The sequence below is a fragment of the Nematostella vectensis genome, chromosome 14 (assembly GCF_932526225.1).
Source record: "Nematostella vectensis chromosome 14, jaNemVect1.1, whole genome shotgun sequence".
Classification (NCBI taxonomy): Eukaryota; Metazoa; Cnidaria; class Anthozoa; order Actiniaria; family Edwardsiidae; genus Nematostella; species Nematostella vectensis.
The window spans coordinates 2517468-2534893 of NC_064047.1; the positions used below are offsets into that span (position 1 = coordinate 2517468).

A 17426-nucleotide genomic window follows, 5' to 3' on the forward strand; every position below is an offset into this window, starting at 1 on the left:
CTGGTAGTTGAGGTAGGTTATATGGTTATGGGCGCGCAAACTTATAGCTGGAATGGCCAATTAAAATAAACAAAAAAGTGGCTCAGAACGAGCTTCTCCAGATTTGCACCCTCAGAATGTTTTTGGTATGTGTTCGGTGGTGCTTGCACACTTTCTATCAGCGCACTGCAAAAACATCTTGTCTATCCAATGTTTTTCAATATTGCTTCAGCTGTTATCCAATATGAAATTTCTCGGAACAAGATTTGGAGATCCGACCGTTGATCCCTACACATCTCGACATCTCGTTTTTTTAAACACAGCTTGACGCGTCTGTTTCAGCCAAAGTTTGTTGTGCAGCGAGAGACTCCTCCGTTATTTTTATTTTATGTCTTCGTGGATGGCATCTCCCGGTTTTGTGTCTTTCTAAAGCTCTTACTGTAACTTCTTGTCTGTTTTTTTTATTATCGGACACGAAATAAAACTATTCATAAAAAACACCTCGTGTTTATTCACCTCTAATGCTGGTTTAGCACCCGGCTTCCAACGAGCTTCAAGTTAGCGCCCCTTTCCCCTACCAACACTGGAATTATATTAGATTTGGCACGGCAAAAGCGCGACGTATGAACTGGGCCTAAGTCCTAAATAGATCAAGCCTCTAAAGGAATCCCGCATAAAAGCTCGCTTGTCTCACTTAATGAGAAGATATCTGATGAATTACCCTTTGTAGATTCATATGCTGCTCCCGGATACTTGCGGTTTCACGACGCCGATTCACAATTTAACAAAAAAACAGTATTGTCAAAACGAATCTGCTCTCTATAAAAGCAACATACATTGTTGCTCTTTATTATGTTTTTGCGCAAAAAGAAAGTCAATTGTGGAGGTCGTTTTCCACTGCAAATTCGATCTAACAATAAACACAAGGCGTGGCGGAAATACGAAGGTCGTGTCAACAGATAGGTACACATCGCGCACGATCTTTATATAAAAAGAATAGTATAGTTTTTTAGCCTGCTAGCAGACTTTCTGGAGATTCGGGATTCCTGGGCTAAGACTACAAGGCACTCAACCAAGAAAATACCCACGGTACAAGCTCATCGAGAGCCCTTCCAGGGGCTTATGTAGCTGCTGAGTCATTGCTGGAGTTGTAAGGCGCATCATCATAACCACAAATCGACCCCGTCTGACCTACACTCAAACTGAATTGCATGGACTTATTCGGCGCGCATCGCTTGCAGAGTACCGTCTTTATAATCTTATCAGTTCGTTTGTTCTCCTTAAAAGCACCGTTATCTTCGGACGTACTCCGGAGAATGGCGAAAATTAAACGGTGTTTCAGCTGGTACGACTTTGTTTCGCATTGGTGTTTCCACGCGAGGAATTTCGCTCCTTGGGTAAGATTGAATAACTTATCAACATTACATTAAACTACACATGAGGCGTGAGGTGAAGCAGTGTATAAACAATACTACACAGCAGTTATTGTTTTTGAGAAAGTCAACAATTTCAACGTGTATGGGGTAGATTGGGCAGAAAAAGTACGTGCAAAAAAAACAATACGGCCCTATGCAGCTTTGACTTGTTGTTTTGCTGGTTTGTTTGGTGGGAGAAAGTTCAATGAAAAAATTAAATGGAGGGCGCAGTGTCTAGAGCTATTCCATAAGAATGACACACAAAGATCATAAAAGGTTTCAATACCAGTTGTTTTAATGGCAATTCTCTGAAAACATTCATCCCGTTTCATTATGACTGAGATAAATAAATATACGAATGTTGCCCTCTGATTTGGGTGATATTACCCTGGTTCCAGAGCCTCGAACGTCTCTCTATTTATTGGCCAGCGAGGTTTAGACGTCTTTTCATTGATTTATGTTGTTTTCCAAACAGAAACTATTTCACTCTCACGAAGCCATTTCTATGTCGGAAAGGCCATTCTGTGGTAACAGATTAAAATAATGTCTCAAAACATAAAACACGTGCACTGCAAGACGCACTGCAACAGTTACTTGGCCGTCACGCAATCTAAAAGTTTAGAATGGTAATTGTGCTGGATTTTCAGCTTCAAAATCTTTCTCCAAAATTCTAGTACTTTTTAATACAAACCAAATGAAACCTATGAACAAAGTCATTTAAAACTTGTAGATTTTCATCGCCAATAGTATTCATAATTGCTTGTCTGTTTGTAGGGCAATTGACCCGGTGTCCCAGATTGTAGGGACCGAGAAGAAATGAGATTCTTGGGACATTTGATTGTTGGTTGCCAAGATTACTACGATGTTATAAATTTTCATAAAAACGTCTAGTTCTACCCATAAACCATGTTGTTGAATTTGCTTCACTTTTTTTCGCTTTTTTTTAAAAAAACTTTCTATTGTTTATTACATATATTTTTTTTTCCAGGTGCTCTGGACCGGTCCGTTCATTGTAATATTTTGGCAAACTTACAACAAATATTCGAACTGTCCTGAGTATTTCTACCTACACAATATGCTTGGAGTAAGTATCGATAATCTCGGGGTCCCTGTGGTGGACAATTTCAATCAATATGGTTCTTTTCTCGACAGAACAGTCTCAGTTGGTCACGTGGTGCTGCTGCTGTACTTTGGTTCAGCTGTTCTCTGATGCTACTCCCGATGTGCAGAAATCTTTTAGCATTTGTCAGGAATACTCTATGCAAGGTAAGAAGTTGTTTTAGAAACCGATTGTTTAGTAATTTATACAATATTTTGAATTCGAACTTTCAAGGAAGCCTCGTTAGCGCAGTAGGCAGCGCGTCAGTCTCATAATCTAAATTAGAAATCTGAAGGTCGTGAGTTCGATCCTCACACGGGGCATTCCATTTTTTTTTCCCCCTTTCTTCTTCTTTTTATGACATTTGAAGTTCATAAAAAGACGAATGCCACTTTTTTGTGATATTCAATGGAAATTAGCTAAGGACTTGTAATAATATGTCCACCTGTGTCCGACTAAACATCGCAAATTCAAATATATTTTCCTAATACTCGTAATCAAAGATTTTACCAGCAACCGACACCATCTATAATGATCTTTAAATAAGGACGAGTCTTTATTACGTTTCAAATTTTACGAGAACTTTTAGACTCACTTAGATTTACAGTATAAGCTTTATTCTAGTAGTGGAATTTGGTTATCCTGTGGAATTTTTATACCGGACCCAGTCTTCCTCTCTTTGGCGCCGCTCGGAACGAGAAATAAAGGTTTCAAAGAGTAAGAAAACCTGCTTGGTTACTGATAATATCTTCTTTAGAATTTAAATTGTGAGCTACGCTAACAACTAAAGTCAACAGGCATAAAATGAATCAAGATAATATAACGAAATTCCTACTATATCTGTTCTTATACTTTTCAACATGCAAACTTCTTTCTACAAATTTCAGTCTTCAAGGCGTCTGCGTAGGTTACTGGACAAACACATTTGGTTCCACAAAGCATGCGCAATCACCACCATTATAGCCGCAGGTATGAGTAATTGATTGTAGCTGTTTTGGTCTTTTCTCAACCCATTGACAGAGGAACTGCTTCAGAGGCCCCTGCCCCCCCCCCCCCCCCCTCCCCCGGTATATGCCTCCCCCAGGTAGGGTTTTTTTTTCAAAGATTTTAACCTGACGGAGACAGTCTGTGTTTATTTTGGCTTGAACCTAAAAGGTTACATACAAATCTCTTAGTGCAAGTCTTATATTTTCATATGAGTATATTACCTAATTCATACCACTGATTGAACCAAAAACCTGAATGTTGTAATTTTTTTTATCTTAGTTGTCCACACTGTTGCTCATCTGATCAATGGAAAAAGATTTTCAGAAAACTACAGCACAGATCATCCCCCCCTTAACTTTGCAAAGAATAGAGACCAGGTATGAGCAGATAGAGGTCAGGATTTGCTGTTGTCTCCTTCCCAGCTGTCGTGATCCCTGTACGCAAGCACTTGTAGAGACCATTGACGGCTGCAAAGGAGACTATAGATTTGCTGGGGGTGCACAGTCATAGAATGCAATTCTAAGATTTGCTGATTCTTCTTAGTGAGGTTGACACATCCCCTTTTGGGCTTTTAGGGATTCATCAGCATGAGTTTACAGACTAGCCATTTCATATCTCATGGACTTGTAACAAAATTCAGTCTGCATATTGTGAAATAAACTTTGTTTCTCTATGTAGGACCCATTAGAATTTGTAATGCTTTCAGGTAAGATTTTTCTTAAGAAATACCTTTTTTATCAGTACTGACCCCTAAGGGTAAAAGGGGGCAAATCAGTACTGACCCTAGGGGTGAAAGGGGGCAAATCAGTACTAACCCTAGGGGTGAAAGGGGGCAAATCAGTATTGACCCTAGGGGTGAATGGGATCAAATCAGTACTGACCCTATGGGTGAAAGGGGGCAATTCAGTACTGACCCCAGGGGTGAAAGGGGGGAAATCAGTACTGACCCTAGGGGTGAAAGGGGGCAATTCAGTACTGACCCTAAGGGTAAAAGGGGGCAAATCAGTACTGAAACTAGGGGTGAAAGGGGGCAAATCAGTACTGACCCTAGGGGTGAAAGGGAGCAAATCAGTACTGACCCTAGGGGTGAAAAGGGGCAAATCAGTACTGACCCTAGGGGTGAAAGGGGGCAAATCAGTATTGACCCTAGGGGTGAATGGGGGCAAATCAGTACTGACCCTAGGTGTAAAAGGGAGCAATTCAGTACTGACCCTAGGGTTGAAAGGGGGCAAATCAGTATTGACCCTAGGGGTGAAAGGGGGCAAATCAGTACTGACCCTAGGGGTGAAAGGGGGCAAATCAGTACTGACCCTAGGGGTGAAAGGGGGCAAATCAGTACTGACCCTAGGGGTGAAAGGGGGCAAATCAGTACTGACCCTAGGGGTGAAAGGGGGCAAATCAGTACTGACCCTAGGGGTGAAAGGGGGCAAATCAGTACTGACCCTAGGGGTGAAAGGGGGCAAATCAGTACTGACCCTAGGGGTGAAAGGGGGCAAATCAGTACTGACCCTAGGGGTGAAAGGGGGGCAAATCAGTACTGACCCTAGGGGTGAAAGGGGGCAATTCAGTACTGACCCTAGGGGTGAAAGGGGGCAAATCAGTACTATCCCTAGGGGCGAAAGGGGGCAAATCAGTACTGACCCTAGGGGTGAAAGGGGGCAAATTAGTACTGACCCTAGGGGTGATTAGGGGGGAATCAATGCTGACCCTTTCTCATTGAGTGTGAATGGCATGTAGATGGTTACTGTTTTCTTTTCCAGTTGCTGGTTTCACTGGTATGGGCATGATGCTGGTGTTGCTTATCATGGTAATTATGGTAATGGTAATTATGGTAATTTCATAGAAATGTGCCAGGGAAGGGAATATTTTTATCTTTTTGGATGATGGGCTTATTTATTAGAGATATGTCTTAATGCTTGACAAAAATTTCTAGTTGCAGCCATGAAAATTTTGACAGGAAAGAAAGTAATGCCATCCTTCCCCCCTCTCTTCCTCGGCCCCCAATCTCCCCTCTCTCCCCCTTCACACGCAAGAGGAAAATGAAAGCACTGTAATTATTATTTCAGATTGCAGCTTCCACGCCAATTGTTAGGTAATGGACATTAGCTTACGATCTAACATGACTTTAGCTGACCAAATAAAGGGCCACATACCCTACTGGGAATAACAGTGGGCAGGACATGAAAGAGAGGGTAGTCTCCTTCACAGCCCCCAGTGGTCAGAGTGTCACACAGGAGCGCTTTGTGACTCCGACCGCTGGGGGCTGCGAAGGAGACTAAAGGGAGGTAGGCCTGCAGCCTTAATGAACCTTTGGCCTTTGAATATCTAAGATGTGTAGGGTACAACCGTCCTTTGGCTGTTTACCTAACCAGTCCTAATTAAGACTTGATTGGTTATTTTCATATGGCTTCAGGTAAAGTGAGGAGTGTTATTTATAAAGAGTCTCTGATGCCAGATGCCTAAGCAAAATACCAAGTGTCAGAAATCATCCTTTTTCTAATAGCTCATTTTGGATAGGCTTTTTGTAATAATTTTCGATTTAATTTGGTAAATGAAGTATAAACATTATTTTTGATTGGTTATGTATCTTAGATTCTTTTCTCGTAATTTGTCTAATATTGATAAGAAATAATAAGACAGATGTGGCAGACTGTGAAAGATTTGTTACGCTTGCAAACTAAGGTGGCAAACCCAAACCCCTTCCTGCCTTATCTATAATTCATTATTTTTCAGGAATAGATCATATGAGGTATTCTGGTTTACTCATCATGCGTTTATTGCCTTCTATCTCATGTTGGCTGTCCATGGCCTAGGGTAAGAAGCAAATTACACTCTCCCAGCTAATCCATTCCAGAGGTGGATTCCCTAGGGATCCAGGGGGGCCTGTATTCCCCTAAAAAAATTGAACTTTTAGAAGAAATGTATGTATACTTTCCCCCCCCCTATTAAGGTTGCTTCAAGAAATACTCAATCCACCCCAAAATCTTTGGAAGCTCTCTCTCGTGTTTCCCCACAAATGCTTAGCTGGATACTTAACCATGTTATTTTCTTAGAGGTGTCATAAAACATCAGACAAACCTGGCCGCCCACACACCAGGATGCAAAGTACCTTTGAATGACAGCATGGACACCCCATTTAATATGACATCATTACCACTTTGCAGAGAGGCAGAGTTTGCTCCTGATCAACCACAGGTATACCACAAGTCTAACACACAGGTTTACCAAAAGCCTTACCACACAGTATACTGCACGTGTTACCACACAGGTATACCACAAGTCATATGACATAGGTTTATATAGCACAGGTCTTATCACACAGGTATACAACAAGTCTTATCACACCAAAAGTCTTACCACACAGGTATACCACAAGTCGCAAGTCACACATGATGTACGAAAATATTTCAAATCAGGAAAAACTGTGACAATTATTTTGTTATAATTTAATAATAAATATTATTATAATGTTTGGCTTACCAAAACAAGATGAAGTTATATTTTCTGACTTAATTACCACTACAGTCCAGGGTTCAAAATAGCGACCGGCTACTGGCAATAGCCAGCTGTTTTTTGGTGTTTGCCGGCACTTTTTTTCTGTTATTCCCCTTAATTTGGGGATGCAGGCTTTTCTTTGCCACCAAAACTCAAAAAGCCAGTAAAATCTAGCAGATTTAAAAAAGTTAATTTGAATCCTGCAGTCCTGTAAAACCATATTAAATTTCATGAATCAAATCTTGGGATCTAAAAAAAAATGACTAGATGGTCAAGTTTATTTCCTTAAAATAATCAGTGTATAATGTTAATTAATTCAACATTTTTCCCTTTTTCTCATAGTCTTGGAAGCTGCTAATTCTGCCGCTTTCAATCTACTTGATTGACAGATTGATTCGTGTTGTCAGGGGTTACCAAGAAGTTACCGTCATCAAGGTGTACAATATCATATTTTTTTCAATTACAATATTACATTAACAATTGAATTACACTTTTTTAGTGGGGCAACTTCTAAACCAAAGGTTTTTGTTTAAATTGTGACAAGCCTGATTTCTTGACACTCACGTGTTATGGTTTACCAGGTTGTCAATCATCCATGTGGCGTTATCGAGCTACACATGAAGAAGTCTGGGTTTTATGCTGAGCCAGGCCAGGTATGCCCTTCATGCACAACCTTGCATCACATCAAAGCTGCTTTGCGATGGACACCCTTGTTTGCGCCTTGCATTGTGTAGTTCCAGAAAATATCCATTGAGGGGATTGGAAATTTCGGGGGGTGGGGGGTTTAAATGCCCAGGAATTTACAGAGGGGAGGGGGGGTAAAATGCCCTTTTTCCTTAACAGTTACTGTATTTATTTTTTTCCAGGGGGTTGGAAATTCCAGAGAGGTGGGAGATCATACCTCCGACCCCCTCAATAAGGGGGGGGGGGGGGTTGGAGATTTTCTGGAACTACACATTGTTAATATTATGGTTCAGTGTGGTCATATTATTCTGCACACGTCATTTTGAACCGTCTAAGCTGCGCAATAAATTCTGAAACGCACTTTTTTAAGGAATCGCGCGCGGGCTTTTTCTTTTGTTTTTTCGCTTAAAACAAATTATTATAAAGAAACTTCTTCGTAAATTTTCTTTGTAAATTCTAATGGTCAAACACTGCGCGCGTGACTTTTCATTAAAAGAGTAGCAAAGCTTCTTTTATTTTTTTTCTCTTTACTTAGAAGTGCTAATTGCTTTAATCGACTTCGTTACCGATTGTTTCTAAAATCCTAATTAGATCGTAATTGACCCTCGAATCGTTCTGCTTCGACTTAAAAGTCAAAAGAACCTCATTCAAAATGTGCGAAAAACTTGCCGTGAAAACTACATCATGACTCGACCAGAGCTTTCACCCTCCCCTCCACGGGGACTGTTGGACCTGTTGGTTTTCAGCGTTTTGCAATTCGCGAATAATCTCTTCGCCAAGGCTTACAAGCGAAGTAGCCTGCAAGCAAAAGTCGTCCCTCTTCAGGCGTATCGCCGACGTCACCCGATCCAGGCGCATGTGCTTTTTCTATGCACGCTTCCTCTTCTCCTATTGGCTGGTTTTGGCCTCAGTCTTGGTCTCGTGGCCGCCGCCTGCGCATGCGTGGTACTGCTTTGTACGCTGATCGTCTGGTTTGCAGTCGCGCTTACCTGTTCTTCGCCGTTTCTACTTCCCGCTGGATGCGTTATTCTTGGGTCTTATTGCTGTTTTTATCTTGTCCAATATCACATACTCTAAGGAGTTCTTCCTACGAGCTTGACCTTTTTACGGTCCATTATTTCGTATGTTTATACTCAATTTCTAGCCGTAGCCAGTTTTGTTATTGGACTACCAGGACCTTTATCACCGATTGCCTCGCGGCTGTTTAAGAAATTTCGGATGCGCTCCTAACGTTCTTAAACATCTGATTGGTTATGGAACAATCGGAGCATTTTCGAGAAGTCGTTGGATGAGAGGTGAACGACCGAGCCCATTCGGGCGGATTTCGGAAGAGAGTTCGAGTGTGATAACAAGCTCGTGTTGCAGCGATTGCTCATTTGTCAGTTCCGACGTGTCGGTCCTCTCCTTGTCACGTGATACATCATATGCAGACATTCACAACGACGCGGACAGTGAAGGTAGGTTTCATAACTTCTTTTCTATTAAATATTTTCTTTATTAAAGCAATGTCACCAGTTTACTTCCGGTTGATTACTTGACAATCTCCGATGATTTTTAACGGAAAATGCAAACAAATATTTCCAAATTGTAAAAGCAGTGTGTCAATTGGGTTTTTTTTAGGATGTCACTGGAAATTTAGAGCGGATGCCCTGTTAAATAGCACAGATTCTTTTGTCTCTGTAGTTTTCCATCCGTTCTTCGGATGTAAACTGGTGCGATACCCCGGTCTTTTAATATCTGTCAATCTGTGCCATTCTTCTCCGTCACATTTTTTTTGTCTACCAGGTACCCTTCGCGAGCCTCGCCGCCGTGTGGTCTACCCCCTTTCGATAACGTACCGCCTGAACTCCTTGCTAGGGGGCCCATGCAGACTCATCCCGCGGAGCTGGCTTTCGAGGCTCCTGCTCTTGCCCATGTGGGTGCCAATGGTTTATGTATGGGTCATGTGCGCATGCGCCCTTTTACCAATTTGCAGCACTGTGCAAGCCACTAAGAGGTAAGTCATAGGTTATTAATTTATCTATCTATCTATCTATCTATCTATCTATCTATCTATCTATCTATCTATCTATCTATCTATCTATCTATCTATCTATTTTTCTATCTATCTATCTATCTATCTATCTATCTATCTATCTATCTATCTATCTATCTATCTATCTATCTATCTATCTATCTATCTATCTATCTATCTATCTATCTATCTATCTATCTATCTATCTATTTATTTATTTATTTATTTATTTATTTATTTATTTATTTATTTATTTATTTATTTATTTATTTGTAGTTTTGAGTATTATGTAGCTTTCGGCATTGGACTTCAAGTCTCTTGTTACGCAAAGACGCAAGTTGGATAATCATGCAAGCTTTCAAGTGCTTGAAACAAGAAACCTTGTTTAGTCCCTTCTCCACTTAAATAATTATACATCACACACTATATGCCCTCTCCTACCCTAACCTGCGCGGAAAGGATTTTGTGAGCTTGAATTAAAAGTCAATATAATTGTGGACTTACCTATCCCCTTTTTAGAGCGGTTAAATGCCTCTTTGTTATGCTTTCAGAGCCATAATCAATTGTTGTGGCACGGTTGAACGTCACACGACGTTGCCACCAATCGTAACGGCCATTTGGTTTGGCCCATGTGAGGGGTTTGTCCGATTCACCCGGACAGTTGGCCGCTCTTTTCAAGCCCTTCCTTTGTGGTTCTACTGCCGACTGGAAGACATTGCAAGTTATTTGTTCGGCGTCAGACAGCAGAGAGGCACTTGTGATTCACGGGTAAGTATATTTTAATATACTTAGAGAGATTTAAAAATCTCTGCAAAAAAGAACTCGTCACTACTTTGTAACGATCATTAAAGTAAAGAATGTACATCTATCTCTGCAAAACGCGGACAAAACGTTCTGCGGATGTTTCCCCCACGTGACATTTAAGGTCTTATTTCGAAGCTATTACGTATTTTTGGAAAGATTTGCACTGCTTTCGTCCGCCCATTACCACAATTGTAAGTGGCCTCCCAAAAAACTCGTTTCATCAATCAAAGCTAGCAAATACGTTTCTGGATGACGGACGGCAACTTGTGTTTTCTACCGCCTCTTTTTGTTGCTGTGCTGGGTTGTCGAGCACTCTGTGTGCTTGGGCTGCTACTGGTAACCGCTGCACAGCATGTTTGTGATCAGGTAAATGCGAGGTGGCATTTGGGAATGACCGGAAGTATCACGAGGACGCATGCGTAAAACGAATGCGTCCTCCTGATATTCCGGGGCACCCCGCCTATTCTATCAGCAGACGAATGACGTCGTCTCATCGGGTGGTAGACAGGGCAACAAAGTCCAACAAAACGGAGATCTTCAGTGGCGGCGGCAGCTTTTATGATCCGAGGCCGTCATGTTAATTTGTATTTTTTATTTAATTGCAGGTGCGAGAGCATGGACTCTCCCCACCCCCTCCCCCATGGCAACTAACCATCCCCTCCTTGGCAATCAGGCTTCAGCTGATGTTTGATTCCATTACGGAGATCCAGGTGCTCTTTGGCGGACTGGTACTGACGTGATCGTGTCGCGCCCATAAGAACCTAGAAAGCGGGACCTGTTCATTCAGATTGCGCGTGCACGTGCAACTCTTCCGAAAGTAAAGCATCTAATTGGTTCACTCCAGTGGAGTTGCGTGAGTAACCAGCGAGCTCGACCACCCAATCCAGTAAGTCGTACTCTCAACTTGATGATTCTACAAGGCAAGGCGCTGATTGAAACTGTCTTTTTCTTTCAACAGCACTTGTTGCTCGGTGCAGTGTTGCTCGCTTCTCTGTCGAGCGCTAGGCGAGGGCTGTGTTCTCTACATGCCGATGACGTCATTCCGAACTGTATCTACATCGCCATTCCATAATATCATCAATATGCGATGTAGATAGTCACATGATAGAGCCACCAGTCACGTGACAAAGCCACCAGTCACGTGATAAAGCCGCCAGTCACGTGTTAAAGTCACCAGTCACGTGACAAAGCCACCAGTCACGTGATAAAGTCACCAGTCAACACCAAAGCCACCACTTGTTCGGCCGAGGTCTTTTTTTTATTTTTTCTATTTTTTTATTTTGTTGTTGTTGTTTTATCGATATAACGGTAGCTTGATAATCATCATTGCGTATTAAAATATTCTCACTAGAACTTGTACTAGCCTCCTCCGTAGGCATCCTGAGATTTTTTTTTTCAGTATTTTTATGAATTGGGGTTCCTGTGGCGAGTTGAACCGCAACCGGAAGCCGGAAAAATGAAAATCCCTTTTTCCTTTACTCCAGGCCCCACTATTTCTTGAACACAGGAAGCCCGAAATCGAAAAAGGAGCCTTTAATGTTGTAAAGACAGTTCTGTAACGTAGGGTCCTGTAACACGCACGCTTTTAGCTGCATGCAGTGCATTTATCTAAACGAGTGTGTGAGTATGACATGACCACTTCAGTTCTTACGTGACTCCAATCAGTCACTCAATTACTCACTAACTACTATCTATGGGTTATGCATGAACTATCTAGCAAATTAGTTTTATTTTATTAGCTTTGCCTCAAGATTAAGTACTTCGCTATAGAAAACCAAAAATGGGTAATAATATAACACTATACTATGGACCCAAGTTATTAAAACATATATTTAAAAAAATACACATATACATTAAAGGTATTTACTGACACGGACTTGCGAGGCTACATCAATGGATACATTGGCAAATTGATTTGAATGTTCGGGTATTTCCGCAGTCTGAGACCACATAGTATAACATAAAATAACTCGCTTGAAGGAGAAAAGGATTGTTAATGTATTGGTTGAGTTCTTCCGCGCGAAAGCCAGCAAGAAGTTAAACTAACTGTCCAAGCTTTACCACATATTTATCAAGCTTTACCGACAGATTTATCAGGACAACTCATTAAAAATTTGAGAAAAGGAAAAACAACCCAGCAGAGGGAATGGAGCCAAAATGTTATAGAAAAACGTACATATGGCAAGGGCCTCACCTGTTATGTTGTTTTACCTTTGTTGCCGTTGTTGTTGTTCGTTGGGAACAACATTGTGAGTGTGGATGCTTCTGTTTATTGCGACACGAACGCACGCGCCGAAAACCTGCGCGCGCTTTTTGTGTAGTTGTACCTAAAGCCCCATCTACACTAACATTTTTAGCTGACAATTTTTATGTGACAATTTTTATTTGCTAGTGTAGATGAAGCAATGTCGGTAATTTGTAGGTGGCAACTATAGTTGCTCAAAAGCTGGCAGGTTTGCTTTTTCTCGGCAATTTAAAATTGTCACTCATTAAAAATTGCTAGTGTATATGCCAACAAATATAGTTGTTAACTAAAAGTTGTCAACTAAAAGTTGTTAGTGTAGATGGGGCTTAAGACTTCTCGCATATCTACAGCACATGGATTCCAATTGTCAATTAGACCTTTTTGAGCGGTTTTTGTGTAAGCGGATCTAGGAGGAGGGTGTTGAGGATTAAATCCCACTCCCCCCTATCCTTTTCAGCTGCCAAAAAAATTGTTACGTGAAAAAGATGCCATAAACAGCATTTCTCTAAAGTACGTGCATCTACGCATCTCTTTTGTTTCCCAGAAAAAATAGACGTACCAGCGTGAGGTGAAAAAAAAATTTCTTGAAAAACACCCTGATTAGGTAGTCGTGTCGCTGTGCTAGTTATCATTGTACGCTATAAAGAGGTTTGCTGTATAGTACCAGTAAAACATTTAAATCTGTCATTGCCCATAATAAAGTGGCTGGTATAAGGCCAATAAGGGATAAATGTTTGTCATAATTCGTGATAGCGAGGTCGCTATGCATAAAGTATTCTGTTCTGCCAAACCCCTTTAAAAGTTGTTCTCGCCAGGAAGCGAGCGCAACGCAAGTAAGAGCTATAATGCAAGAGAACGCAACCGCTTGGTCTTATTTTGTTTGGCCGATTCGTATTTGCGACGCGCCTGCATTTGTGCTCGCGCTTTTCTCCTAGTGAGAATTAACAATTCACCATATGTTTTATGATTTCTTCACAGTTTGTGTACGTTCGTTGCCATAGCGTTGCAAGGTTTGAATGGCACCCGTTTACACTAACTAAGGTAAAGCATATCAGGTTGGACGATACCACATTCGCCCTGAAATCAGGAGAAAAAGTAAACTCTATATTGCCTATGCGGTTATTTTCCATAGACTTTTCGAAATTAGAATGCTTGGGAGGCCTATGGTTTTACACCAAAGAGAGGCTCAAATTGAGAGCCACTGGCCAGCACTGAAATGGACTCTATTCATGTCAGGACAGGTCAGACCGCGTAGAGACTAGGTCAGAGGACGGGTCAGACCGAGTAAAGACTAGGTCAGAGGACAGGTCAGACTGCGTAGGGGACTAGGTCAGAGGACAGTTCAGACCGCGTAGAGACTAGGTCAGACCGCGTAGGGGACTAGGACTAACGTGGCTTGTGATTTTTCTTCTAGTGTCCCTCATCCAAAGACGACAGCTTCTCTATTCACATCAAGAGAACAGGCGACTGGACAAGTAAATAAAATATATTTGACTACATCTTCATCTATCCAACAACATCTTTGATAGAATAACAATGTATTAGTGGCCATATTTTTTAATTACCCTTAAAAACATACTTTAGTGACAGCAAATCTTAATTTCTTTAGTTAAATAATATTTAAGTAACAGCAACATATTTTGGCAAATACACATTTCAGTAACAGCACTTTTTTTAGTTAGTAATTAACTTAAAAAAATGCATGACAGGTTAAGGACAATCTTACGTGTGTTGGTTCGTGGTTCGTTTACAGGTCGTATTACTGATCAAGTGACATCTATCCGAGAGTCCCTGTCTGACCAAAAAACACTGCTTGCTACATTAGATGACAGCGGTTCACTGGTCGCAGCGCCCTCTGTCAGGTCAGCGGTGTACCTTCTTGCACACGCGTCGTGTGATTTTTCTCATGCTTTGTTTGGTTGCCTAGGTTATCCGTTGATGGCCCATATGGAAGCCCATGCATGGTAAGGAATCTCGTCAATCAGTCAAGATCAATGGCTGCTTTTGCACGCTGAGTATTTTGATGGCAAAATGGCGGCTGATCTGCTTATTCCCCTTCTAACTGTTTTTTTTTTTTGCCTATTCTTCATTTTTCCTCTTCCACTCTTTACCACCACTTGCTTATTTCAGGATGTAGAAGAGTACAGAGTCAGTATGTGCATTGCAACTGGGATTGGTGTCACGCCATTCGCCGCTCTTATCACGAGAATCCGGTACTTAAAAAAAGTCCTTTTTAGCGCAGTGATAAACTTACAAAGCGTGTATAACATTGAGATATCACCCGTAGCATCCTTGGGTACAATAATGAACTAAGACCTGGAAGGGTCTGTCCTGCTAAGATCGTAGATACCTTGTTCTGTTACTATTTCGTGTGTTTTTTGCAGTCCCTGGTTTTTGCTTGTAGATCGCAGATTATTCACGCCCAGCGTCCACCGAGACCTCACCGTCTATACTTCGTGTGGATTTGTCGTGAAGTCGGCGCACTTCAATGGTTTGCTGATCTAATACATGAAACAAGTCGACAGGTAGAAAAAAGAAATTGTCACACTATAACTCGTAGCGTAACCATGGTAACCGAGGCCTTCGGAAAGTGAGAGGCCAGTAGGGCCTCTTTTAGCAATTTTTACTACTTCATGTCTGGGATAGCTTAACCCCCTTCCCTCCTCCCGCTTTTTCGGTTGTTCTCCTGCCCACGAATAACTACTAAACTTTATGCCCTAACGTGCATCCATGATATTCCAAAATCATGGTAGAGTGGAAACTCGATAAAACGATACTCTATATATGGTACTAGAAATAGCGATTATTCTCGGTAAAACAACGCCGTAATGATTCGAATATGCACTCTCTTGAAATAAGCGCCCCCCTCCCTCGAACTCGAATTTTGGAATAAGTGCCCCCCTCCTCCAATAAGCGCCCCCTCCCCTCCCCTCCCAATAAAAAGATCTCAACAAAACCACCACTTAAATGTGTTAATCTTAATTTTAATTAGCTCGCATTGACACCCTTGACATTACAACCACGAGTCTACTTATTAGAACTCTAACTTCTTTATACCTATGTGCGCAAATGTTTGTTTTCAAAAGCTGGTATTTTCCACCGAAATAAAATAAGCGCCCTCTCCTAATAAGCGCCCCCTCTCCAAAAAGCTCCCCCCCCCCCCCCCCCCAAGACCGGAAAAATTAAATAAACGCCTTATTCAAATCATTACGGTATTTAGAACAGAGTACATTTGTATATATCCATGGTAATTCGTAAGCCCAAAAACCCTGGTCAACTGGGTATAGCTGGGTATATCAGTTTAAGGCACACAGTTGTTTTGTGCAGTTTGTGATGGTGTACACCACAGTGTATTTTCTGTATGCAGTTATGGGAGCTCAACCGGCCAGACTTCCTTACATGCTTGTTTTACACTACAACCAAGGGACAAAAAGAAAAGGTAACACGAGGGCTATATTATACGTGCCCAACAAATCCATACTGTAAAATATTAATGCTGACTCCAAGATGTAATTCTGATGCAAAAGTTGCAATGAACCTTTTACTGTTATTGTCATTTATTATGAATTTTTATAAATAAAAGTATTATCTGTTGCTTCTTCTTCTTCTTTTTTCTTCTTCTTCTTTTTTCTTCTTCTTCTTTTTTCTTCTTCTTCTTTTTTCTTCTTCTTCTTTTCCTTCTTCTTCTTTTTCCCCCTTTCTTCTTATTTCTAACTTATTCTCATCCTTAAATTCTATTATCTGTATTATATATTTGTTCTTTGTTAAATTTAACTTAATGTAAATTTTTTTAAATATATATTATCATTATTTTTTATTATTAATATTACTATTATTATTATCAATAGATTTGTATTAACCATACTCAGTCATCTTGGTTTGATGCAAGGCTGACACACGGCAGACCAGACTGGTTCCAGATCTTCCGCAGAGTTAGCCAAGAGAACCCCAGGTGTGTGAGAACATTGTCATTTTCCCCACTTACTCAAACCGAAGTCCATTTCACCTCCTACATTAATTTTACTCCTCTTTAATTTTTAATTTAAACTTGACCTCCTTACTAACTGTTTATTCGTGTTCTGCCGAGTACCGAGGACCCATGTCCTTTTACAACGGCCGTGATAACACAGGAATACCATAACACAGGTATCCCATAACACTAACTATTTATCTTTGCAGGACTTGTGTTGGTGTTTTCTACTGCGGAGCCCGCGGTCCATCGTCCAAGCTAAGGAGATGCTGTCAGCGGATGTACAAAAATGGCGCTAGTTTTGTGTTCAATAAAGAAGTGTCTGCTTGAATGAATGCGATTCTTTCCACCCATTGGAGAGCAAGTACTTTTAAAATCTAAAAAAACTATACAAGATATCTTCTGCTCATGTCTGTCTGGTGCAGCGTACTCTGCCAACCCAACTTAAATGAACAACATCATGAGGTTGTATAATTTATTGTGAATGTATAGTTTTACACATTGTAAAATTTAGATTAAATTTATTTATTTCATTTTCACATGCTTCGAGAACTCCCAAAATTCCACAAAATATGCATTACAGAGAAACGTGCTGAAAAAATTTCCAGTTTCTTGAATGTGTAGGTGCAGTGGCAATAGCCCAATTTCTAGTTCCACTATGACCGCTGGACTTGCAGACTAAGGACGCATAAATACAATGTAAATCTCGACTTGAGGCAAATTTCTGCGCGTAC

The 17426-nt window shown here is 41.0% G+C and overlaps 2 protein-coding genes and 1 non-coding gene across 5 annotated transcripts; all 3 read left to right on the top strand.

The window, feature by feature from the left end:
- Positions 1-944: 944 nt before the first annotated feature.
- On the top strand, positions 945-17225 carry LOC5518826 (NADPH oxidase 4). 3 transcript variants are annotated; one of them, XM_048721831.1, is made up of 21 exons: positions 945-1376; positions 2383-2478; positions 2547-2660; positions 3381-3462; positions 3760-3857; positions 4159-4186; positions 5241-5296; positions 5547-5572; positions 6214-6294; positions 6534-6675; positions 7318-7410; positions 7557-7628; positions 13701-13763; positions 14137-14197; positions 14476-14584; positions 14650-14686; positions 14853-14935; positions 15127-15247; positions 16090-16161; positions 16571-16674; positions 16902-17225. In XM_048721831.1, the coding sequence occupies exons 1-21, from the start codon at positions 1191-1193 to the stop codon at positions 17020-17022; spliced, it is 1845 nt and encodes a 614-aa protein (XP_048577788.1). In that variant the 5' UTR covers positions 945-1190; the 3' UTR covers positions 17023-17225. The 3 variants fall into 3 exon arrangements, with proteins under 3 accessions (XP_048577788.1, XP_048577789.1, XP_048577790.1); XM_048721832.1 differs by having other exon boundaries at positions 947-1376; positions 5241-5287; XM_048721833.1 differs by having other exon boundaries at positions 954-1376; positions 2552-2660.
- Trnam-cau lies at positions 2731-2816 on the top strand. Its single transcript is given in 2 exon segments — positions 2731-2767; positions 2781-2816. It is a non-coding gene; the product is annotated as a tRNA-Met (tRNA).
- On the top strand, positions 7870-13453 carry LOC116602242. Its single transcript, XM_048721834.1, has 5 exons — positions 7870-9116; positions 9445-9655; positions 10225-10441; positions 11083-11363; positions 11436-13453. Exons 1-4 carry the CDS (start codon positions 8948-8950, stop codon positions 11215-11217), a joined length of 732 nt encoding a protein of 243 aa, XP_048577791.1. The 5' UTR covers positions 7870-8947; the 3' UTR covers positions 11218-11363; positions 11436-13453.
- Positions 17226-17426: the final 201 nt, after the last annotated feature.